This window comes from Mastigoproctus giganteus, chromosome 8, assembly GCF_048544385.1.
Source record: "Mastigoproctus giganteus isolate SK-2022 chromosome 8, ASM4854438v1, whole genome shotgun sequence".
Taxonomy (NCBI): Eukaryota; Metazoa; Arthropoda; class Arachnida; order Uropygi; family Thelyphonidae; genus Mastigoproctus; species Mastigoproctus giganteus.
In genome coordinates this window covers 199,977,477-200,004,677 of record NC_143582.1, presented here as the reverse complement: position 1 = coordinate 200,004,677, position 27,201 = coordinate 199,977,477, and the positions used below count along the sequence as shown (strand labels likewise).

Sequence of the window (27,201 nt, the reverse complement as noted above, 5' to 3'; positions counted from 1 at the left end):
TTATGGATTTCCATAATTTTTTACACACTTACAATTATCTGATCTCCATCTTTTTTTTTTTGGGGGGGGAAGCTTCCTAAGTGGAATCTTTTTTTTTTTTTTTTTTTTTCTCTCTCTCTCTCTCTCTCTTCTCCCTGATGCAGAAGAAGCCTTATTTTCTTGTGCCATCTGGACAGCATTAATACTAACCATTACTACCAAAATTTTTGTACATCATGTCTGTGTTGCCTGTCTGCACTGTTGAAAGAATTTGTCAGATTGCACAACTGTGCCTAATTCTTTAAAAAAAATTAAATTATTAGACAGATGCTCTAACTCATCATTATCATCATCATGAACTCGGTCTGGCTTAGGTCTTTTAAGACCTGTTCCATTGTAGCTCTTGGAGGTAGTCTTGCCATCGTTGTCTTGGTCGACTCACATCTCTCTTGCCTGTAGGTTTGTAGTTAAAGGCTAATTTTGGGATCCAGTCTGGGTTTTCTATGTGGCTGATCTATTTTTCCTGATACTGTTTTATGTCATTTACTATGTTATCTACTTTTAATTTCTCGCAGATATCTAAATTTCTTTGGTGGTCTAGTCTTGTAAAGCCTAATAATGGTCTTAAAAATCTCATTTGTGTTGCTTGTAGTTTGTGTGCATCTTTCTTATTTATGACCCAAGTCTCACAGCTGTAGAAGAGGGCTGATTTTGAAGTGATGTTGTGCAGTCATGATGTTGTTTCAGTTGACATTTGTTTTCTGAAGTGGCGTTTAATTGTTCCATTAATTTTATTATATTTTTGCAGTTTAGTATGGATGTCTTTCCCCTCATTTGATATTAAATTTCCCAAATAGGTGAAGTCAGATATTTGTTTTATTATTTATTATTATTTTGTCATCAATAACAATTTTGACTCTTTGTATGTTTTTTTTTTTTCCACATAATTCCATAGGCGCCTCTGTAGCCAGGTGGGAAGGAGCAGCAGTGCATAGCACACGCTTCTTGATTAGACCAGGGTTCGAGCCCATCACCACCAAATACGGAGGATGTGGAAACGTCAGGGAATGACCACCGTATATCCCGGAGCAATATGGCCTTAGTTGCTAATGCTCCTAAAAACCAAAATAACTAACTAACCACATAATTCCATTGATTTTGTTTTTGAGGTGGAGATTTTCATCTCATACTTTTTACCTATCTTATTCAGTTCATTTGCTGCTCACACAAGCAATTCAAGGGTGTTAAACATATGGCCTGCAGGCTGGAGCCAGCCCACTTATTAAATCAGTCCTGCCTGTACAATTTCTGAAAATACTTATAAAATTAAAAACATGGTTATAAAATTAAAGTACAAATGATATAAAAGTGACAATGCTGCAATGTAAACAGACTGTCACAAGAATCTTCGAGAACATACACATACAAGAAACTTTGCAGAGTCTTTCCTAAGTTCTAGAAAGGTTTGAATGCTTCGCAGTTGTTCTAGAATGGGATCTTCGAAGGGAAGCTGGGTTGACTATATGAAGCCCAGGCATTGTGCAACAAAAACATGAGTACCATAAATTCAAGGGCAATTATCAAAATGAAAATACAGGCAATAAATAAATTTCAGTGTACTCACTCAAATGAGCTGTGCTACTAGTCACTAATACAGTTGTGGTGAGCTACATGGTTATGAGCAAAGTATTATTACAATTAAATTTAATATTATGATAAATTTTATAATTACATATTACCTACGAGGGTGGTTCAATAAAGAATCGCCCTCACCTACTTCCACATATCGTAGAGTCATGATATTTTGCGTGTAGCATCATACATATCTCTGTACTAAAGGTGTAAAATTTCAACCCTGTGTCTTAATTTGTTTTTCTCTTACAGAGCTGTAATCCAGTATCTGTTCTTGAAGGGGAAATCTCCTAAAGAAATCCACGAGGATTTCTTTTGGAGATTTCCCCTTCAATGTATATAAGGATGAAGTCCCGTCCTATGGCATTGTGAAGCACTGGCATAGATAGTTTAGCTGTGGTTGGATACCACTGAAAGTAACCTGAAAGTAAAAAGCAGTCATGGAATGGCAACATCATGGTTCCCCCCCCCCAAGAGGGCAAGGGTCCAAGAGTCAGCAGGAAAGGTCTTGCTGACAGTGTTTTGGGATGAGAAAGGTGTAATAATGACTGATTACCTGCTGAAAGGTAGAACAATTACAGGTGCCTATTATGCCAACTTACTCACAAAATTACGGGAGAAAATCAAAATATGTAAGCATGGCATGCTGTCCGAAAGTGTTAGAATGCTTCAAGACAATGCCCCAGTTCACACTTCTGAAATTGTGACAACAAAAGTGGCCACCTGTGGATATGAAATACTGCCCCATCCAGCCTACTCACCCAATCTTGCGTCATCAGATTTCTTCTTGTTTCTTTCCCTCAAATCATTTCTTCGGGGGGGGGGACCCACTTCCCTGACAACAAGACACTCATTTCTGCAACAGAGTCGTGGTTCAAAGATCAACCTCACCACTTCTACAAAAATGGTATTCGTAGCCTCATCCATCGATGGGAAAAATGTGTAAATCTGCATGGTGGCTATGTAGAGAAAGACTAAAATCTGTGCCAAGAATCAACAGGCTACCACCTCTGCAGCTAGGTCAGGGCAATTTTTTATTTAACCGCACTCGTATGTTGCTTAAAAAGAAGAAAAGCAGATGTTGAATGCCAGATATTCTCTGATAAATGGAAACTGCCATATTTTTTCATTGAATATAAAGGAAAACCATTATACTTCATTTGTCAGAAAAATGCAGTACAACAGGCCCTCGTTATAACGCGGTTCGCTTTGCACTGATTTGTTATAACACTGTTCTTATATTATAACCTGCATCTGACTATAATGTTGTCACAAATCACTATAACGCTCTTTTACAGATTGCATTTTTGGCATATTTAACGAAATTGTTTCATTTGATGGAGTTGATAGCTTGAAAATGAAAGCAAAACAGCATTAAAACGTTTCCCACGCCGACTTGAGAAATTTTCTCGCACGCTAATATAATTGCAGTACAGTGACTTGTTACATAGTTCCGAGATCAAAATGATCAATTATATTGCTTATTTGCGTTATATGCATTTATCTGAAGGCTAGTCATCATTCAGTTCAGTATTAGACATCATGCGCAACGGACAGTTTACTCGAACATTCTATCATAATTAATGCAACCAACGCAGTTACATTTTTGAAGAGTTGATAAGAATGAAAAAGCAACAATGTCTGGACGCAGTACGAAGACTACAAATGTAAGAAAAAGACTGAATTTGAAAATGAAATTAGACATTTTGAAGCAAATCGATTCTGGTCAATGCAAGCGGATGCGCGCCGTAATTTAGGACTTGCAAGTTTAACTCTAAGAACAGTTATAAAAATAAAGAATTAATTTTATCAGCGGGAAAGACAGCTGTTCCATTGCAAGCAACTAGGGCTAGGCCGGCTATTAGGATTGAAATGGAGAGACTTTAACTAATTTTATTGAAGATAATATTCAATGGAGAATTCAGTTAAGTTAAATGTTATAAAAAAAGAGAGAGAGAGAGATTAACCTATATGATGATCTGAAGAAAACTCACCTAAAAAAAAAAAAAATGTGTAACCATTTAAAGCTAGTAAGGGTTGGTTGAATAGATTTAAAATCCAGGGAGAAGCCGCAAGTGCAGATCAAGGAGCCGAAACTTTCAAAAAAGAACTTGTTAAAATTATTGAAGAGGGGTATTATGTGTTATACTTCTCAACAAGTTTTTAACATAGATGAAGCAGGACTTTTTTGGAAATGAATGCCTAAAAAGTTTCATATTGAAAGAATAAAAAAACATGCCAGGTTTCAAAATGGCGAAGGATCGGTTGACTTTATTGTTGGGTGGTAAAGCTGCGGGGGATTTAAAATTAAAACCACTTTCAGTTTACCAGGAAGAGGAACAAAGTACAGTCAGTCCTCGTATAGCACGATAGTTGTGTTCCTAGAAACCCTTGTGCAATGCAAAATCATGTAATATAAACAACAGGCCCTATGGGAAAAATAGGGTTAGGTGCCGACCACCCAAGATTGAACACACATTTGTAACCAAAACATTACCAAACACAATAAATTATCATAAAATACTTACGTATTTTATTGCGACTATTACGTAATAAAATATTGCTACTGCTTTTGCTTCTGTTGTAAGCAAACTTGTTTTTTGTTTGATTTTCTATCGAAACAGATGACAGCCGTTCCATCTCTTCCAATTCTTTGTGTCTTGATCTAATGGATTTTAATTACACTTTGAGTTGTTCCTGCTATGAAAGTTGTTTTTATTTTCTCTGCATTCTTTGTAATTCTCTGCGTTGCCTCATTTAGGCCTGTAGCACATGCAATTAGTATTAGTATTAGTAATGGCCGCATGGTGCAAGAAAGCCTATGGCTTATGCTGCACCAGCCAAAAAAAAAAAAAAAAAAAATCTGAACAAAACATTGATAAAAACAAAAAAAAAAAAAATAATAATAATAAAATAAATAATAATAATTAATAAAAAAAAAAAATTAAACCTATCATCCTATGCGCTTCCCTTACCCGAAAATACTATCCAGATGACCTTTGAATTTCCCCAAACTATCGGCCTCTACCACCCATGAAGGCAACTTATTCCAGTAATTTATAACTCGCTGGCTAAAATAAAACTTCCTGCAGTCCAATCTAAACATTTCCCCCCGTAACTTGAATTTATGTCCCCTAGTTCTAGCATCATTTATAATCTTGAAAATTTCGTCCTCATTCATTTTACTGATGCCTCTCAGAGCTTTAAACACCTCAATCAAATCTCCTCTAAGGTGTCTAGTTTCCAAACTCTGCAACCCACATATTCGAAGTCTTTCTTCATAAGGACGTCCTTTTGCCGATCTCACCAGGCGAGTTACCCGTCTTTGCACCTTTTCAAGAAGCTCAATGTCTTTCTTTAGGTGCAGTCTCCATACTTGAACACAGTATTCCAAGTGTGGTCTAACATAAGCCTTATATAATGGGATTATCACGTCCCTATCTCTACTTGCAAAAGTTCGATAGATCATCGATAGGACACCATGGGCCTTCCTTGGAACCTGTTTACAATGCTCAGAGAATTTCATGTCTGACCGTATCATAACACCCAAGTCCCTTTCCTCCAGTAATGGGTTTAGTTGAACTCCACCAAATGAATAAGTTATTTTGGGATTACTCTTTCCCATGTGTAATATCTTACACTTTGTTGGATTAAAGCATAGCTGCCATTTTTCTGACCATTCCTGAAGTCTATCTAGGTCTCTCTGAAGAAGCTCAGCTTGACAGTGATCATTAACTACTCTACCAATTTTAACATCATCTGCAAATTTAGACATCACGCCCTCTATCCCTTCATCAATGTCGTTTATGAAAATTAAAAACAACAGTGGTCCTAATACTGATCCTTGGGGAACCCCACTTCTTACATCAACCCAATCTGAGGAATAGCCATTTAGCATTAGTATTAGCATTAGTAGAGGCATTTGATGCAAGAAAGCAAGCTTATGCAGCATCAGCCAAAAAAAAAAAAAAAAAACCCACTTCCACTTCACCCCTCTGTTCGTTCAAAATACCTGTCCAGCTGAGCCTTAAACTTATTTAGGCTATCAACCTCCACCACAAGGGATGGCAGTCTGTTCCACCAACCAACCACCCGCTGGCTAAAGGCAAATTTCCGCACGTCTATCCTACATATGTCTTTCCTCAATTTGAATTTATGCCCTCTCAGGTGATTTTTCTGAGCTAGAGGAAGAATCCCATCAGCATTGAGCATGCTTAAACCATTCAAGGCTTTATACACCTCTATCAGATCACCTCGCTGGTGCCTAGTCTCCAGACACTGTAATTTGCAAAACTTAAGCCTTTCTTCGTAAGAGCACCCCTTTGTTCCATTCACTAATCTTGTTGCCCTTCTCTGTACTCGTTCCAGCAGCTCTACATCCTTCTTGAAATGAGGCCTCCAGACCTGTATACAGTACTCTAGGTGTGGCCTGACCATTGCCTTATACAATGGAATAATCACCTCCTTATCCCTGCTGGAAAAATTCCTGTATATCATTGACAATACTCCATGAGCTACTCTTGCAGCCCGTCTGCACTGCTCAGAGAACTTCATATCTGCCTGCACAATCACCCCCAAGTCCCTTTCATTCTCTACCACTGTCAGTGTAGTACCACAGAGTTGATACGTTGCTCTGGGGTTGCTTTTTCCCATGTGTAGTACTTTACATTTGTCAATGTTAAACTTCATTTGCCACCTCTCAGCCCATCTGCTCAACCTTTCCAGATCCTGTTGCAGCAGCATAGTGTCAGTAGTGTCCTTGACAACCCTGCCAACCTTTGTATCATCTGCAAACTTGGACATTAAGCTTGATATACCATCATCAATATCATTTATAAATACAGAAAACAATAATGGACCCAACACTGAGCCCTGAGGGACTCCACTAATAACATTAGTCCACGATGAGCAGTGTCCATTGATTACCACTCTCTGTCTTCTCCCCCTCAACCACCCCTTTATCCATAGCAGCAATTTGCCTCCAATGTCACACTGCTCCAATTTGTGTAGCAGTCTTCCATGTGCAACAGTATCAAAAGCCTTTCTAAGATCCAAGTATATAATATCAAAGTTATTCCCTGCATCCAGTTCTTTTGTGACTGCATCATAGTATCCAATCAAGTTGGTCAGGCAAGACAACTTCCCCTTAACAAAACCATGCTGTGTCTGAGCTATAACTGAAGTCTTGTCTAAATGATCCTGCAGCGCTTCTTTAACCAGTGCCTCCATTAATTTTCCTGGAACAGAAGTTAAGCTCACAGGTCTATAATTACTTGTGTCAGCCTTTGATCCTCCTTTGTGAATTGGGGTCACATTTGCACATTTCCAGTCTATGGGTACCTCCCCTGAGTCCAAGGAAGCTCTCATAATTATAGCTAAGGGTTTGCTTACTTCCTTTGCTGCCTCCTTTAATATAACTGGATAGATCCCATCCACCCCGGGTGCCTTTCTTGTGTTTATCTTCAACAGTTTCTCCTCCACTTTACTCCCAGTTATTTCAAGATTCTGTAGCTTACTGCTAGAGTTGAATACACCTCTGGCATTCCCCTTGCTGAATAACTCCTCATGTGTGAATGTCGATGCAAAATATTCATTTAGTTTGTTAGCTACCTGAGCAGGATCATCAACAGTTGACCCATCAATATCAAGTGGACCAATCTGATTCATCCCCTTCCTTCTAGAGTTTACATAAGTAAAGAACTCTTTGCTGTTTTTCTTTGCATCCCTTGCCAAGGATTTCTCGTAATCTGCCTTCGCCTGCCTAACCTCCTTTGTAACTTGGTTGCATATCAACTTGTATCTATCATAGGCTTCTGTGTCATGTGTTAATTTGTAAGTATCCCATGCATTTTTCTTCTCTGCCATATGCCTCATTAGTTCATCTGACATCCATTTTGGCCTAAACCTTGAACAATATTTCTTAGTTGGTATGTAAAGCCTAGTAGCTTCCAAGATAAACCTTGAACAATATTTCTTAGTTGGTATGTAAAGCCTAGTAGCTTCCAAGATAAGTAAGTTCTTTGAATGCTTCCCATTTTGAATTTGCTGTTGGTAACATCATCAGTTGGTCCCACTGTATAGAATTTAAATACTGTCTCAGTCCATCGTAGTCACCTTTACGGAAGCAATAACCCTTCCCTTTACCCCCTAATGGTAGTTACCTCTTTCAGTAAATCCCACTTAAGCACACTGTGATCACTGCCACCTAGTGGTTCATTTATCTGCAGATTCTTAATGCATGAAGAATCACTGCTGATAATCAAATCAAGAGTATTACTCCCTCTAGTTGCCTCCCGAACATGCTGATGCAGAAAACAATCATAGTAAAAATTTATCACAACCCTCTGCCTCCTGCCCTGAAGCCAACCTTCTATCCCTCTAAGGATTTTCCCAGTGATTCCAACCTGTTCCAGCTTATAAAGCAACCGCTCATGTGGGACTGAGTCAAAAGCTTTGCTGAAATCTAAATAAACAATGTCGAAATTATTCCCTAAATCCAGCTCGTGAATGACCCTTTCGAAATAGCGAACCAGATTTGTTAAACATGATTTTCCCTTTACAAAACCATGCTGAGTATCCTTGAGAATTTCAATTCGATCCAAATGATCCTGAATTCCACCCTTGATCATTGTCTCCATGATTTTCCCTACTACTGAAGTCAGACTGACAGGTCGATAATTTCCAACTTCACTTTTAGAGCCACCCTTATGTATGGGAGATACATTAGCACTTTTCCAATCCAAGGGAATCTCCCCAGAGTCTAGTGATGCTTGCATAATTAGCCTCAATGGTTCAATGCACTCGCTTGCCATCTCCCTTAAGATTATAGGGTATATTCCATCAACTCCAGGAGCCTTACTGGCCTGTAGGCTCGAAAGTTTTTTCATTAAATAATCTTGCGAAATTTCAATATCATTAATTACACGTTTTTTAACTTCGCTCTCACAATTTCCCATTGCCACAAAAGGTTTTTCATTTGTAAATATCGATGCAAAATAACTTTTGAGTTCATTTGCAACGGCAGCTGGTGTATTTAATACTATCCCCTTTCCCATACGTAAAGGTCTGATCTGATTTGTCCTGCTCTCCTTGGCATTTATATATGTGAAGAATTCTTTATCCCCCCTCTTTGCTCTGTTTGCTAGTGATTTCTCATAAACTGCCTTTGCCTGTCGAACCTTTTTTGTGGCTCTATTACACATCACCTTATAGCTGTTATAGGCTTCAGTACTTTTTATTTCTCTTTAACCTTTCCATGCCACCTTTTTCTGCTCAAGTAATGTGGCAACTTCACTATTCATCCAACTTGGAACCCTCCTCGTGGAGTATTTTTTTAATGGTATATATGCATTCAAGGCATCTGTGATTAATGTTTTAAAAGCGACCACAGTTCAAATGCATTCATTTTCTGCACGATATCTACCCAGTTAATAGAGGCCATTTAGTACCTTAAGGCATCGTAATTTCCTTTTCTGAAATTAAAACCCATTCCTTTGCCTTTTACTTCTGCTACCTCTCTCGTCATCATCCACCGTAGAACTCCGTGATCACTTCCTGCTACTGGTTCCTCTACTGTCAGCCCTGTTATGTCATCTGATTCATGTGTGATGATGAGGTTTAGGATATTCTTTTCTCTAGTACTTTCCCTGACATGTTGATACAAATAACAGTCATCTAGTTGATTTAAAAATTTGGTTCCCCCTGTCGAGTTTCCTTCCCATTTACTCCAATCTATTAAAGGCAAATTGAAATCACCCATGATAAGGCATTGACGCTTACTTGCTCATTCCATTTGCATGTAGAGGCTTTTGTCATAATCTTCACAATCACCTGGTCTGTAGATTACTCCTACTCGCATTATACCTTTGTTTCCAACTATCTCACACCATACAGACTCTATACCAGCATGTGAAACATCTGAATCCGGGAAGGCCATCGTCGCACTCATGCTGCTTCTGATAAGAAGCATTACCCTACCACCCCTTCTATCTACCCTATCCTTCCTAAATCACATGGTTCCAATATCACGTGGTCTTTCATTTCGCTCAAAGCATTTCACAATTTCATATTTTTTCTCTATCGACAGAGGCGGACTGGCCATAAGCCTTACCGGGGAAACCCCGGAGGACAGTGTCATTTTGGCCATAAACACTAGTATGAGGCCACTACAAATTTTCCTGGGTAAGAATTTTTGACCCAGTCTGCCTCTGTTTATCGATATTGCTTTTCTTTTTCTCTCTGAATCTGCAGTGTCTTCACCAGGACGCTTCCTTTTCACACCTTTTTTACAAATTTTTAGGGACTAAAGCAGAATTTCAAAACGAGGAGGCATGCTTGATACACATAAACAAAGCTGCACGCGTGTAGCAACTGAATAAACAACACCGTAAACGCAGAGACACACTATGAACACCTCACTAGCTCACATTTTACTAAAGCACATTTCTGGGGGTTACTAACATAAAACAATTTCCAATTGCGTTCCTTCTAATGGAATCTGTTATAAACTGGTAGTAAACTTGATCTAATTGCATTTGCGATAATACCGATAACTGGAATTGTGTTGATTTTTACGTTATTATGGTTAAATGTGTTTCTCCTTCACTGATATAAAAAACATAAATACATTTTCAGAATCTTCTCTTCATTCCTATCGTGTTGCGTTCAGTTGGGGTGATTCCACGTTCAACTGCCATTTCTTGTAAACACAAAGGCGAGTCGTGCATAAGCGAATTTGGTTTGTGTTATATAAGATATCGTTCCCCTATTTATAAATCGTATATGATCGAATTCCTGTAGTGTAAACACTTGTTATTCAAGGACTGACTGTATATCCAGACACTTAAAAAAATTCATTGCCCATCAGCAGATGTTTCTATTTTTTTGTTCCTCAATGTTTTTATTAGAATTAGAGCCTTAAAGTCTTCCTGACTTTCCCTTGCTCACACATTAACTTACATAATTCTGTTAATAAATAAAAGTACTCTCATCTAAAAGAATTATAAATATTGATTCAAAAAAAATTATTAGTTCATTAGGTATCTATTTAGGGTCACCAATGATGTTACTAAAATTATCAGATACAACAACCATTGCCAATGAAAAACTTTTTACTGTTACCCTTGGCTCTTCTGCATTTCTTTTCCTACTCTGACTTAGCATGGCTTACTCTCTTAGTAATTTTTTACAGATTATTTTAAACTTGTCATAGTATTCAGTGTCTTTTGATAATGTATAGTCTTCCCATGCAACTTTCTTTCTTTATTATTTTTATCAATTCAGTGATCATCCACTTTGGATGATCACTGAATTGATAAAATCCTGGAAGAATAACTCTATAAGGGGAATAAAATCACTTCTAAAAACTTCTAAACATAAGTTTAAAATGGGAAATAAAATCACTCCTTTGAACATTTTACACTTAGCTTTTGCACTTTTTAAATTCACTAACTATTCCCATTGAACAGAATTAAAATAATTCTAAATGCATAAAAATTTCATTTACCTAAATTAGAATGGCAGTGATGTAAAGAAGTGGACTAATTCCATTCATAATATTCCCAGTGATAGAAAGAGCCAATCCAAATCTGCCTTGATCTTTGCCAGCCTCTTCCAACTTGGAAGGCAATTTATTTCAATGATCTACAGTATTCTGCCTAAAGGCCTTTATGAGATCCTGTTATCTGTTAATCCTCCCTGAGACTTTTGGATTAAAGAAAGAAGCTGGTTGTTAGGCTTTGCAGTTGAGTATTCGTAGATTAATGGAATATATTTTTTATCTCCTGTAATTTCATAAGGGTAAATAATGATGTGCCTTTATTTTTTAGGGTTCTCGTAGACGGGCAAGTGTAGCAGCTTTTTTCCGACCTAGCAACATGGATAGTCCAAAAGTCAGTGGGAACAATGGAAGCTGCATTTCTGGTGTAGTTAGTAGTGTGGTAAGACCACATTTGAGATAATTGTCTTTTCTGTAAGAGGACACAGGTTTATAAATCGCCATTAAATCATTTGTGAAAAGAATAGTAAAATAAATGAACAGTGGAGTGTATTACTTTATCATTAGTGGTATTAAAGAAGCATTTTTTTGCTTCTCATTTTTAATTAATAACCATATTATACCATTTGCAAACTGTTTATGCATTCTTTCAGCAGATTTCTGTAAGCATTAAATACAAACTGAGTAGTCAAATAGTTAGGAGTATTTCATTGATCAATTTGAAATTCAGTTTGAATTGCAAAAATGCTTTTGATTATAGAGCTGAAGTTGAAACAGAGAGAGAATAGCATATTATAAACCTCTCATTTATATCTGCTCCTTTTTTCTTATAGTAGCTTGTTCTTATTCAATGTAATTGTGTTAATTGTTAATTAGAATGAGTATCAGAGCTCTAATTGACTATATAAAAATAATTAAATGTGTTACAGAATAATCCAAAAAGATATTAACACTCTGAACATTTGTAGTGAAGGAAAATTTGTCACTGTTAGAACTTGGTGCCTTGGAAAGCTGACATGTGCAGCCTCCCTTTGCAAATAATCATTTACTTATTAGTTGCAGACAAGATGGGAACAGTGCAAACAAGTGCTAAAGTAGTACTAGAAATTCTAGAACAAAAGACTTGATTTGTTGTCAGTAATTCACCCAGTTTTAAGGAGGAAATTTACAGGAAGTTCTTGACTTGCATTGAATGTCTTTTGCTAATGATAGCACAAACATGGCATCCTCTACATAGACTAATAAGAATAAGTCATATGGGGTTAGTAATTCATCCAGTTTTAAGGAGGGAACATGCAGTCAATCCTTGACTTGCATTTGAATGTCTTTTAATAATGATGCCACAAATGTGGCATCTTCTACATAGCCCAACAAGAGTAAGTCACATGGGATTAGGTTCGGGAGTGCCACGTGTCATCTTTGATATCTTGTCACCGAGGTGGTGTGTTATTGAGATAATCTCAAATGTCCATGTGAAAATAAGAAAGCATATCACCTTGCTGAAAGATGAAATCAGCAACATCTTTATGCAGTTGTGGCATCTTATTTGGTTTTATTATCTGCACTAACTGCAACTTGTAAGCTTTCAAAAGTAAACATGTCTGGGAATATGCTGTTGCTTGAACCATGTTGAACTCTGGTCACTGAATTTTTCCTTTGAACTGAATGACACAAAATACTTTATAGAAAAGCCATTTTAATAACTTGCTTGCCCTGATGGGTATACTTTTAATTACATTTCTGGTGAGGATTTTAAAAAAAAATTTCAGACCTTGAATGAGTTGTTTTATTGGTGAGGTTATCCATTAAGCTTAATTCTTATTACATACACTTTTATACACCATGATAAAAATATTTGTTGTACAGAAGTATGTTACAGCCTTTGCCTGAGCCAAAAGTTAGTGAAAACCTAAAATTATAGTTCTGGGGAAGACATTTAATTCCTATTTTAATGATCTAAAAATTCTTTTATTCAGTTTTCATCAATCTCACCTTCCCCCTTGGGGATCCAAATATAACTCCCAACCTTCCTCTGAATCAATTGAAAAGGCTGTTAGGTTTAGTTTCACTGGCTCCATGAGGTTTGAGTAGATGTGAACATATGCTGTGTCATGTAGGGTACTGAATTGTAGAGTTAGGTAATATTGTGATGATACATAACTCTTTAAAATGGTCAGAAATATGTATATATAGTGCTGTATTTGTGCAATACAGTTGTTTTTGGCCACTTTGCTACCAGGAAGCAGAAATAAGGAAGGCCGCTTCCCAGTACCCATCTATGCAACAAGGCGCCTCCGTAGCCAGGTGCAGCAGTGCGTAGCACACGCTTCTTGATTAGACCGGGGTTCGAGCCTGTGATCACCAAATACGGAGGATGCAGAAAGGTCAGGGAATGACCACCGCATATCCCCGGAGCAATATGGCCTTAGTTGCTAATTCTCCTAAAAACCAAATAAACAAACAATCTATGCAACAAGGAGGTGTTGTTGCATGTTCCATTTTCAATCCACTGCAGGATGAAAGCCTCTCCAGCAACTTTCCAGTTCCTTCTAGATTAGACTACTAAATTCCTCATTCATAGGTCCTATGTGTGTGCCAGCAATCCTATACCACTTCTGCCTAACCAGTGGCACCAGTAGCCCCCTTCACAAGAGTGGCGAGGCCAGCAAATTTATTTTTGCCCTATGAGGGAGGACAGCAAGGTTTCAGTAGATAACGAATATGTAGACAGACATTCTTTATATATTTGGCTTCTCATTTATAAATAATATATACCAATATATATTATTTTTATTGGTTTCTGGTGAAACTTTTCTGACATGCATGTCAAAAATAAGCTGAAACGGGAATATAATAATTTTTGCATGCCAAGGGAGGTAAAAAAAAACTGGTTAATAAATAGTCAAAATTAATAAATAGTCTTTATTGATATTATAAAAAAATATATTATATAACTCTTGAAAGTTGTTTCTAATGAAAAATTTGTTACTGCATAATTTTATGTAGCAACAAATTTCACTGGTATATGTAGTTCCCAACTGGGATTGATAATGGATTGGTAAGTTTACAATCATGTGGCAATTTTTTTATGAAAACCCCAAACACGAGAGGTATTAAAACCAATAGTACCATGCATGGTTTGGAGGCTGAGAAGCTGAAAAAAAAAAATTGAACTTCTGCAGACTGTAATTTTCAGGAAATATGTATGAAGAAAGGTTGTTCCAGAAAATGGCAATTGAATGAATAAATGAGGAAGATGAAAAGTTGGTTCTGTGAGTTTGAAGTTGGACAGTAAATGGATGTTGGCTGGTGGTGGCATGTGTTCGGAATGAGTTGGAAGAAAAATGGGATGCTAGCAAGTCAGCGTTATCCTTGGCTGAAGTGACAATAGAACCATCTGGTTTTAACAGAGGTGGGAGCAGAGATGGAAAAAAATTGTGGCCAATGGCTTTGGCAAGAAACCAGAATGTTCAGCTACCATTAGGGCAAAAAGCAAGTTTTCTACTCTTAGCCTATTCAAATTCTAGTTTGGACTGATTAATAGCTGCTTTACAATTGTTGCAAACTTTGGTGTAGGCAGAAAATCAAACCGAAGAGTTGGAAACAAGCCAATTACGATATGCAACATTCTTCTCTTGAACAGCCTTAGCACATTTATTGAAAAACCAAAGTTTAGATAAAGGACAAAATTTTAACGTGGAGTATGGAATAAAGGATTCCATTCCTACAAGAATAATTTCACTGACACGATCTGAGCAAACGTTGACATCAGAAGTTTTGAAACAGTGATCCGACCAAGGAAAAGAAGAAAAGAAATCTCTTAGGTCATCCCATTTTGCATTCTGGAAATGCCAAACAACATGAGGTAGCCATGTACTTAGACGGTACATGTACTTAGACCGGTTGTTTGTGAGAAAAAGATCAAGCATGTCGGCTGTATGGTTAGGATTGTCTGGGATTCTGGTAGGTAAATGAACAATCTGTGCAAGGTCATTAGTAATTGCAAAAGCTTCAGCATCTCGACCAGCTGGGTCTGTGTGAATAGAAAACAGAAGCCAGCTGGAGTTGTGAACATTAAAATCATCAAGGAAAATTACTTCACTGTTGGGAAAGTTGGACTGGAGAAAGTCAAGTTGCAAAGAGAGATAGTCAAAGAGCTCCAGGTGATTAGTGAAGTTAGGAGAACGGTAGAGACAACAGATGAATTTGACAGAATGAGATAGAGAGATTTTAAGCCAGAGAAGATCGAAAAGAATAGATTCCAAATAACAAAGTCCCTGATAGGGAATATCAGAATGGACATATGCACAAGTACCACCTTTGAGGCGAATGGAATAATACAGCGAACAATTTGGGCAACTGAGATGAGTAGTGGTTGAATCAACCGATAACTGAGATTCTGTCAAAAAAAAGTACATGGGGTTTGACAGACTGTAAGTAGAAATGGACATCATTGAAATTAGAACTGAGACCATGTGTATATTGTGAAATGAAGTAGGAAGTGTTTGGGAGGTTTAGATCTTTTTGCAGATAAGTTTGCTCTATTAGTTGGCTATCAAACATTGCCACTAGTATACTAGTCACTGCATTCTGATTTGACTTTACAAGTAAATTAGTTAATTTGAAAAGCTTTATTTGAAATAAGTATTTTTTAATAATGTAAACTATTTATGGATGGATGCATGGCAGCATATTTTCCAGTGCATACCAGTAGTTCATATCTTTTTAGTGATAATTATGCTGTGAATTAAAAATTACCTTTGCTTTCTTAATGCCAAATTACTTTTATTGCCATTTGATCACCATTAAAAAGCTGAGAATTCAATGGCTGCACATTTGTTACATTCATAAATCAGTCTGCAAGGTTGCATGTGTGTTTGCTGTTTGAATTGATGAAGCATTGGTAAGTTGACAAACAGTCATTCACCAATGTATGCTATCAGTAGTAGCATAGTAGCACTGTGTTCATGAAATCATCATTTCAGGAGATTAGTGGTTGTCCTGGTTGATGCTCACATGCTGTGGATTCCCTGCCTTTGGAAAATGCTTTATGCCAAACAGAAAATTTGAGCACATCATGCTTTTCTTACCAAACATTCTTTCATTGTATGGAATGTTTCTGTAGCAGTTTTCTTCAATTGAACTAAAACTTAGTTAATTTGAAAAGCTTTATTTGAAATAACAAGTATTTTTTAATAATGTAAACTATTTATGGGTGGATGCATGCCAGCATATTATTCCATTGTTGATTCCATTTGTGCTTGTTTAAGTGTAGTTTGGTTTGGTGTAACACAGGCACTTGGAAAGCAAAAATGAGAGTAGGAGTGAGTAGATAGAATGAATTTGGGAAAGAGAGACCATCTGTTACTAGCACAATATAGGCTTTGTGACTATGATGGGTATGACAAACAACTATATAGAGAAATAGAGTGGGCCAGTAAATCAGAATGTCTTATAATGGGGGATTTTAACTTCACAGATATCGACTGTAACTTGTGGGTTGGTCATTCATGCACTAACAAGACTTTTGTGGATTTATTGGATGACTGACTGTTTTCTACAAAGCATGTTAAAGAGACAACAAGAGGAAGCAGTACTCTTCTTCTGATTATCAGCAGCAATTCTTTATGCATTAAGAATGTGCAGGTAAAGACCCACTGGATGGCAGTGATCACAGTATACTGTGATCACTGCCATCCAGTGGGTCTTTATCCAGTGGGTAAATCCCACATCAGTACAGTATACAGTGATCACAGTATACTGTGATCACTGTATACTGTACTGATGTGGGATTTACTTAAAAACATAACTATTGTCAAGGGTAAAGGGAAGGACTTTTGCTGTCATAAGGTTGTTAAGGGTGAGGTCTCAGACAATTTTTAAATTCTATGCAGTGTGACCAGAATATGATGTTACCAACAACAAATTCTAAATGGGAAGCATTCAGGGAAGCAATTGTAGAAGCTACAAGGCAACTGCCCATTAAAAAAAAAAAAACTACAATGCATACTTCTGTGATGTAGATAGAATGAATTTGGGAAAGAGAGACCATCTGTTACTAGCACAATAAATATGTTATTAATTTTGTATTCCAAAAGATTCCTTTTTATTTAAATATATGCAACAATTTGATAACAATGAATTACTCCAGTAATCCTGTGGAAAATATCTTTGTGGTTGAGAGTAGCATTCATTATGAAACTTGAGCGAAGACTAGAAGTTGCTGCAACAAGTGGCTTTTGTGGTTTATACTACCGGTTATTCATCAAAATTCTATGGTGTGCAGATAGATCTGACTCCTTATCATTGTGTAATGTCTGATAGAATTTCTTCTTTCTCAGCTAATTTGCACATGCCATCTCTTTTCTGAAATGTGGCCTCTATCTTATAGCATCTATGTGACATTGACATGACAAGCAAAACTTGGATCATTTGCTTTCAATTCTGTAGAAGAAGCCTCAATGGCTAAAAGTTACATCCATTAAGAAATTCTGGCGCAATGCCACATTTAATCTGATAATATAACTCATTGCTTTCGAAGATCAATACTACCTCTTCAGCCACTCTTCTAGTGTATGTGCCCCATTTACCTTATCTATCAGGCCTGTAATAAATACACATAGTTTTAATGTGCTGACTTATTTAATACCTGACATAGCCAGGGTATTAATGTGAGTGTGCTGTGACCAAAAATAGTTATTTTAGAGGAAAGAAATGGCAGAATAGCAAAGAACGTATACTGCTAGGATTTTGTTATCTTTGGATACAGGTTCACCTTTTGTTAATATTGTCAGTTGTGAATGAATGCTGGTGAAATTGATACATGCAATAATGGTAATATTATTGTGTTCTCTGTTTTGTGATAATATGTGGCCAGCCACAAGTATAAATAAAACATGTATTTATTATTTATTAAAAAGAGAGCCCAGAAAATGAAAAATTTGGAAATTACTGAATATTTTAATTATTGATAAAAGATCATGTACAACACAATGGTATATAATCATTAATTTTTATGATTAACTTATAGGTAATGTCTTTTATAATACTTTATCAAAATAAAAATATTTTTGTTATTTATAAAAATTATTTAATTCAAATTAATTTATTCTTTATAGTTCCACCACCACTGCAACCATCATTGTTGCTCTACTAGCTGTTAGTAGACAATTGAAATGAGTTACTTTGGTTACATGTTAAAAGTAAATTTTAATAATTTATTTTATAAATACTTTGTATAATTTTTAGCCATTTCTGTTATTAAAAAAACAAAGGAAAAGAAAAAAAAATACAAAGTAAACTCTTCTTTTTCCTCCACTATAGAAATAAAGCATAAAATTAACCACAAAGAAATGTGAAACTAATGACAGAATATTTATAATTTTTTTGCTCTACATCACTCTTAGATATAGCTATTTATTTGCATGCATCAGAAAATGATTGTTGCACATCATAGTATATCCAGACACTTAAAAAAAGTTCATTGCACTTCAGTAGATGTCTCTATTTTTTTGGTTCCTCAATGTTTTTATTTGTGTTTGCCAGATACGCTTTTCTTTTAAAATATTTATTTCAAATGTACTTGTATGTAATATCCTCTTAATAATAATTGCATAGCAATTTTGGTTAACACAAAGTTAATATGCTGATGACAAAATATTTGTACCATTTACATGCTAGCGTTTATGGAAAACTGTATCTCAAGTTATGGGAAAATAAGGTGAGTGCAAACGTTAATATAATGATCTTAAAGAACAGAATGTTATAGAGACAATGAGACTATTGATATCTTCAAATATATATATATTCTTTTTCATTAAGTGCACTTGAATCCTAATTAACCAGCATAAAATAAGACCAGTAGTTGAGGTGGTTATTCAAAAGAAAAGTGTCACTTTTTGAGTTACACTTTTGTCTTGGAAACAGTAAATAAAAAATGCTTGGAGAAATCATTGACTATTAATTAGGACTAGTAAACAATAAGATATCAATTACAGATATCTGTACAGTTCTAATTGCAAAATATAATAATAATCCATAGTCTATCCTCCTAAGATAGCCCTTGCTGGCAACACTCCAAGAATATTCCATTTGTCTAATAGGAGGCACCTCCTATTAGACGTATTCACTCTCGTAATACCACTAGAGTGAAGCTTCCTGTCATATGCGCTATTATAGTGTATACACAAATTTATGCATAAGTGTTCAGCCTTGCAAAAATATAGAAATCAATTTTGTATCAAAGAGAAAAAAATATATATTTGCTGGGTTTTTTTGTTTATTTTCACAGTTATTATTTTATGTTGATAATAGTTAAAGACCTATCTTGTCCATTCATTTATTTTTGTGACCAGCAGGAGTTAAACTGTTTACTTAATGCAGTAGTCTTATCACCACAGCAGCAAATGCTCTTATTATGTTTGCCTTCATAATGAGTTGCTTTAGCAATACTGTGCTACGTTCAAACAAATGGCATTGCCAAAAGGTTAATCTGTTGTTTATTTAAAAGATGAGGTATATGATAGCTTGTTTTGGGACTTACTGATCCATCATCAGGTATCAGGTTTATTCTTTTAAATAAATGCTAGATTAACCTTTTGCAGTTGCTATTGAAAAGTAGTACAATACCAGTACAACTCATTGCTTTTTTATGTGAGCAATAAGGTCATTTAAATCCCATTGGCTGCAAAAATACATGAAGGTCAAGACAGTCTTCCAACTTCATATAATTGGTTGAAAGATTTTGCATAAGTGTTGTTTACAAATAGTACAGTCTACTGTGAAAGCTGTAAAAGTTACTTGCTGTTCAGGGAATGCATTATATAGCCTGTACTAAGAATCTGGATTTGGAGGTGGGGACAGAGAAACTCTTCTAGTTCTCCATCAGTGAGTACATAGTCTTGCTCATGAATAGCAAAAGAATTTCATGATCCTTGTACTTAACAACTCACTGGCTAAAAGAATTAATGAATTGAATCCTCACTTCCTTGTTTCATATAATGGGATCGGTTGGTTTTGTCATGCATGCAGAGGTTCAGGGGTCTCTCTTACCTGAGTAAGCTATAGCTTAATTTATTAATCAGTATAAATCAGTCATGTTGAAAAAGTAATTTTTTTCTACTTTACTGATGACATATTTTATACACTGTAATCTCTGCAGTTGTTGAATAACTGAATGTCAATAAAAGAATATCACTTTGTGTAATAGAGAAACAGATCTAGTGCTGTTTGTTTGAGTCACCTTAGATGTGTACCCGAATTATATGTATTACCAGGCTTTTCATTTCTTGTTTCTGTAGTGTCAATACCTATATGAATTCCATATTATCTATTGTTTCATTGTCTGGAAAGCTGTGAACTTTCAACCATTGCCTAACATTGTTTTCAAAAAGAGGCAAACTAGCTAAAACATGAAGTCTTACAAGGAAGGGAAGTCTCCAAGAAAGGTCATAATATTGATAGGGCCAACATCAAAATTCAGAGCTCAATGTGCAGTTTCTAAAATAAATGTGCTGTTTCCTGACATAATACTCAAACTTTTAGGGGCTTATTCTGAGCGAAAAATTGTCATATCAGCATTTAATGATTTCTTGCCATTACTAAGATATTGTAATGAATAAATGCAGCATTGATTTAGAATTAAACTTCATTTTATTGATATTGAAACTGAACACTACTGCATGCTATAAACTAAATATTCAAAATTGCCATCAACCACCTTGTGAATTAGTGCACACTACCAGATATCGTTCCATTGATTCCTGCCAACAGCTTTCAGCCATGTCACATTTCAAGTTTGCAAAGGCCTCTCATGTGTATTTTATTAGCTCCTACCTAGTTTTGGATTTACCAGGTCATTACATTCTGGACGTCATTCAGCCCCATATGAAAATATCAAGTGGATCTAGGTCAGGTGACTGACCTGGCTATGTTACAAGTACTCTTTGTTCTATTCATAATTATCTAAAATTCTCATTCAAGTACCTTATTCTTTATTATATACAGAAAGCACATTGCTGTATACAACTCCCTTCACGGCTACAATCTCTCCCATAGTAAGGAAGTGATCTGTCATGTTGTATCCACATCCAGGCTCTCTTTGCAGGAAGCACATCTAATAAAACTGCTAAACAAACTTCTATAGTAAGCAAATCTTAAATATCTGATGAACATGATCCAATAAGGTACTTCCCTAGCACTACATACTACACATTTATATGAAATCTCATTTGAAAATTACTTTCAACCACCTTATGTGGATTTCTGCAAGCCCAGTGTATGAGAATTTCTTGTATTGTTGATGCCATCATGCATAAACAAAGCTTCATCTATGAATAGAATGCCGTCCAACATTTGCTGATGGGTTTTTGAACCACTTAGAGAACTGTACACAATTTTCATAATCCTCTGGTAAAAGATGTACCTGCTGGAGGTGGTATACGTATAGACCATCATGAAACCCCAAGTCCTAAGGAAATTCTCTGAATACTTAATCACAGACTTCTGATCACTATGTTCAAAGCTTCAGTGGAAATTGCCTGTTCTCTATAGTTAAACATGAAAATGATATAATATTCTGTACATATTTTGAAATGTATATTGATCTGGAATTGTGCAACATGGATGAAATAGCTGGATAAAATAAAATATTTGGCAACAGCATTCCCAGCATTACCATTACAAAAGCCATAAGTAAATGCCATATCCACATATTCTTCATTTAAAAATATGCTGGAATTGATAACCACTACATATGTAATACAACTGTACACCAGAAGTTGCAAGCACAGACTGAACACTCATGAAACTGACTAACTAATTTATGCATGGCCTGCCAGGTAAACTCTCTTCCATTTAACATTGCATACCTCAATAACAGTTAGAAATTGGTCCCATGTTATAACATATTTTACTCAGAATGAACCCTAGAATGCTGTGAAGTTTGTAAATTATGTTCTAGCACACTCTGTATAGTGTAGGGGTCACTAGAAAGCTATTTTCCTCAAAAATGAAGTAAATGCCATGTAGAGCATTAGCTGGTTATGCACCATAGTTGGGGAAAGATTTACAATGATCACTTTACTCTTCCTTCTTTTTGTGCATAAATTTTCTGATGAGGTTTGTTATATTAACCAAAAACCAACTTGTAAAGTAGTAAAATATGTATGATTTTATCATATAGCAAGGTGAACATTAGCATAAGTTTGTATTCATTTGTTATTCTGTTTTCTTACAGTTAATTAAGAATACAATAATGTGTTTTAGAAATTGCTTGTTAAGCTCTGCATTTTGTTGTTGGTCCTATTAAAACTTTACATTTTCACATTGCAACCTCCATTTCTTAGATCTGACTATCCTACTTGCACTCATATCAGGATGCTGTCTGGACTTTGCATGAATTTTTTCCAGGCCAAAATTTTCACCTAGATTTCATGAGGGTTGAATTTGAAATTTCTTCCCATTCTCTTTCAGTCATGTAAATAGCATCCTTAATGTTAGGGGCTTTTAAGTGAAAGAATCTTATTCTCTGTTTTCTTTAAAAGAGAATCTGTTTCTGCTTCTATAACCGTAGTAAAGTGCATATGCAGTTTTATTTGTATTACTTGTTTGAATCCATGTAATACCATAAAACAGTAATATTCTTCTACCCTCTGTTTTGTAAACTTATCTTACCTTATGTAGCTGTCCTGGACCATAGACAAAAAAATTCTCTTTTTGAACTTCCTAAAATTTCTTGTTCATTGAGATACCAATAATTGATGATATCAAAGATATCATACCTGCAATCTCTTCAAGTTTAGTTTGAAAATTTTCAGTGATTGGTTGTATATTCCGGTTTTCTGGTAAGTTTAGTTTTCTTTTGGTTTTTAATAAAGTTTGCACTATTTTTTTCAAATATGCAAATTTTTTTTTTTTTTTTTTGCACAAAATTATATTTCAGTTTGATGAAAAATTTGTTTATTGAGTAGTGATATTGGAGGAGGGGACACATAAACTAAAGATTTAATGACAGCCATAAGCAGAAGTGAAATTGATTCTTTTATTCCTTCTATTTTGATGTGCAGTAGCCTGGAAAGCTAGACAGGGAGCATTACAGGACTAAGGGTCCACATGGGACTGGTTATTATATAGGCTGTGTAACAGACTAGAAACACACAAGCACACATTTACTTGCTTATACGCTAACACTAGGAGTACAGTAAATAAATTCGATGACTTGGAAATACGTGTTTGATTAAGTCATAAAATCCTGGCATGCATTATGGGTATAACAGAAATTTAGTATCACTCTGATATTGGGATGCAGAATTTGAATATGGCAATTATAATGTGTACAGAAAGAATGGATATGATGGGAAGGGAGAAAAAGTGATGCCTTTAGTTGAGAAGTATGTTCACTCTAAAACAGTACAACCAATACATACAGGTTGCCAGTGTAATATCTAGTCATTCTGGTGTGACATAAACACTGGGAAAACAAAAATAAGATTAATAGTCACTTATAAGAATGGCTGTGATGAGTACAGACAAATAGAGTAGGCTAGCAAATTAGAATATTTTGTAATGGGAGATTTTAACTTTTCAGGTATCAGTTAGAACTCATGGGTTGGCAACTTCTTCACTAGCAAAACGTTTTTGCTGGATGACTGCTTTCTACACAAACATGTTAGAGAAATAAGAAAAAGTAATATTCATCATAATGGTTATCAGCAGTGATTCTTTATGTATTAGGAATCTTCAAGCAAAGGGACTTTTAGTTGGCAGTTATCATAGTGTATTGATGTGGGATTTATTCAAAAAAAAAATTATTTTGTTTTTGCAAAGGTGATTATAATGGACTCAGACTTTCTTTAAACTCTTTTCACTGGGAGCAGCTGATCTTGTTAAAAAAATATAAATGCCAAAGGGAAGTGTTCAGAGAGGTAATCATAGAGGCAACCAACCATTTTTTTACTAACTGAGTGATACTGTTCAAAATCTTGAAGAAGACCAAAATGGATGTCAGATGAACTGATTAAGCTTAGTAGCAAAGAAGAAAAAGCATGGGATGATTATAAATTGTCAGGAGATATAGAGTCTGTCTTACAATAAGTACAAAACTAGTCTATAATCAAGCTACTCTGGGAGTAAGGTTAGGGCTCATTGTGAGAAGTCTTTGACTAAGAGCGCAAAGAAAAGCAGTGAGGAATTCTTTGCATATGTTAACATTAGAAGGAAAGGTATGAATTACATTGGTCTACTAGATATGAATGGTATAACTGTTGATTCTGTACAGATTTCTGATAAACTAAATAAATATTTTGGTATCTGTATCAACACATGAAGTTTATAGAGATAGGGGTTTTCAGAAATCTTTATAATGCTGATTGGGAGTTAAATGATTTTATAATAACAGAAAGTTAGAGTGGAAGAGAAATTGCTGCAGGTAAAAGTAAACAAATCACCTTGGGTTGATGGACTTTATCCAGTTATATTAAAAAAAGCTGCAGAAGTAAACTTTTAACCATAATAATGAGAGCATCCTTAGATTCAGGAGAAATACCTGCAAATTGAAGATGTGTAAATGTATCCCCTGTTCACAAGGATTGTTCAAAAGGTGAAAGTAGGTAACTACTACAAACCTGTAAGTTTGACCCCTGTGCCAGCCAAAATAATGGAATGAGTAATTAAAGAAGTAATGCAAGATCATCTTGATAGGAGTGGAGACATAAAGCAATCATAGCCTGGGTTTGTTAATATTAAATCATGCCGAACTAATCTAATTAGCTACAATGAAATTGCCACAGAGAATAATTTTGAAATCATATATTTTAGATTTCAGTAAAGCCTTTGACAGTCTACCACATATACCACTGTTGTTATAAATTGGGGCAATGTGCATTAGGAGCAAGTTACTGCTATGAATAAAAGGATGGTTAAGTGGTAGGAGAGAAAAAGTAGTTATAAAATAACGCACTACTCTTCATGGAGCAACCAGGATGAAAATTTGTACTATCATTCAGACTAGAATATAAATTATATATTGGAATTAATTTTAAACTAAATATTATGAATACTATATACTGATGGCATTCCATGGATAACAAATTTTTGTGTTTCACTTAATAGTTTGAAAACGTTTTTTTTTTTTTTTTTTTGTGGATTTATTGGATAATGTTTTCTACAGCAGATTCTTAATGCATGAATTATCAGCAGTGATTATTCATGCATTAAGAATCTGCAGATAAAGTAACCACTAGGTGGCAGTGATCACAGTGTGCTGCTGTGGGATTTTCTCAAAGATGTAACTACCATAAGGGGTAAAGGGAAGGGTTTTTGCTTTCGTAAAGGTGACTATGGTGGTCTGAGACAGTATTTAAATTCTATACGGTGGAACCAACTGATGATGTTACCAACAGTGAATTCTAAATTCTACTAGACTTTTCATACTAACTAAGAAATACTGTTCAAGGTTTAGGCCTAAATGGGCATCTGATGAACTAATGAGACTCATGCAGTGGTAAGCTATGAATATTTTAACAATGGGCTCGCAGTTTTGCCAACTTTTTGATGTGAAACATCCTTGGGGATTCCTGCCGCGGATGATGTCACCTCTGTGACATCATCCGCGGCAGGCTTCCGCCAGAGGCACTTCCCACGTTCACACGACTAGTCTGTGCCAAGCATTCACTAGTAGTGTTATTAGAACGCGTGACGCATTTTTCGTGACCGGTATGATATCTCGAGTCAGTCTGGTCATCATGCCACCCTCCCCTCTTTACAATGATACCTGGATACGATAGTATCTTATCTCGAGTTCTAACTGTTTTGATTTTTTTTAATAGTATAACGTCACAATCATACTTCCTGAAGTAAGTATGACTGCAACAATACAAATATTTGTCAACAATTTATTTTTTTGTCTCGCATTTTCGTAACATTCCATTGTTAGGTGCCCCGAACAGCTGCGTGTGTCGTTTCAACTACAAGGTCGGTACTTCAATCGACGCTATTTTCTAGACATTAGATACATTGCAATCGCAGGTACACATCAGTTACTTTAGTTATCATAAAACCATTGTATCTTCTTGTCTTCCAGAAATTATAAAAATTTGCGAATGTTCAATAAAATATTTACAATACAAAAGCTCTATTATTTCGTAATCAATGTCCAAATCAAAATACCTAAAAGAAACGCGAAGGATTCACATAAAACCATCTACCGCACGTGCTCGGTACATGTGCCACTTTTTTATTCGTCTCTCTGTTTTTACTAGGGAAATATAATGGATACATATTTTTTTCATGATAAAATTTTAATATTGTGAATAAAAAATAACACAAAATATTTCCCATATCACAAAAACTATCAGAAAACATTATACAATATAAAAACAAATATTAAATAAAAAACAAACTCTTCTAGAAAAGGTACACAATTATTATTATTATTATTATTATTATTATTATTAGCTATATGGTGCAAGGAAGCCTGAGGCTTATGCTGCACCAGCCAAAAAAAAAAAAAAAAAAAAAAATTCCTGAGTTACCCTGAGAGAGAGTAGAAGAGTAGTAGAAAAAGTAGAAGGAATCACCAAGAAAGAGAAGAATGATGATATCCAGTTCAGGACCCTTGGTGTGCCATGCCCATACTCACCAGATGTGAGCCCCTAGGGTTAAATCACAGATTACATAAAAAAAATTATTAGTAAATTAATAAGAGGAGTTTACCTCAATATAGTACGTGGAACACTTCCGTATGATACCCTCCAGAAATTAAAACGGAAAAAACGAAAAAATCGGCAACTTACCGGTCCATTAAAGTAAAATATAAATAATTAAATAATCAATTTAACACAATTCAAAGTCAATTCAAAACAATTAAAATTCAAATTAACGCAATTAAAAGAATAACGAAAATATTCAAAACGATCTTCCTTCAAGGAAGGAAGATCGTTTTGAATATTTTCGTTATTCCGTTATTCGTTATTTCGTTATTTCGTTAATTAAAAGAATAACGAAAATATTCAAAACGATCTTCCTTCAAGGAAGGAAGATCGTTTTGAATATTTTCGTTATTCTTTTAATTGCGTTAATTTGAATTTTAATTGTTT

General features: G+C 35.4%; 1 protein-coding gene across 4 annotated transcripts in view; it reads left to right on the top strand.

Annotated features, from left to right (window-relative positions):
* Positions 1–27,201, top strand: part of LOC150082171 (uncharacterized) — a 324,507-nt gene that overhangs the window by 262,894 nt on the left and 34,412 nt on the right. For 3 of the 4 annotated variants that reach the window (XM_090380025.1, XM_090380027.1, XM_090380028.1), the window contains one exon: positions 11,439–11,549. The exons of the other annotated variant lie outside the window; for it this stretch is intronic. In XM_090380025.1, the coding sequence (XP_090236151.1) occupies positions 11,439–11,549 (111 nt within the window). The remainder of the gene's footprint in view (positions 1–11,438; positions 11,550–27,201) is intronic. 4 annotated transcript variants of the gene reach the window in all.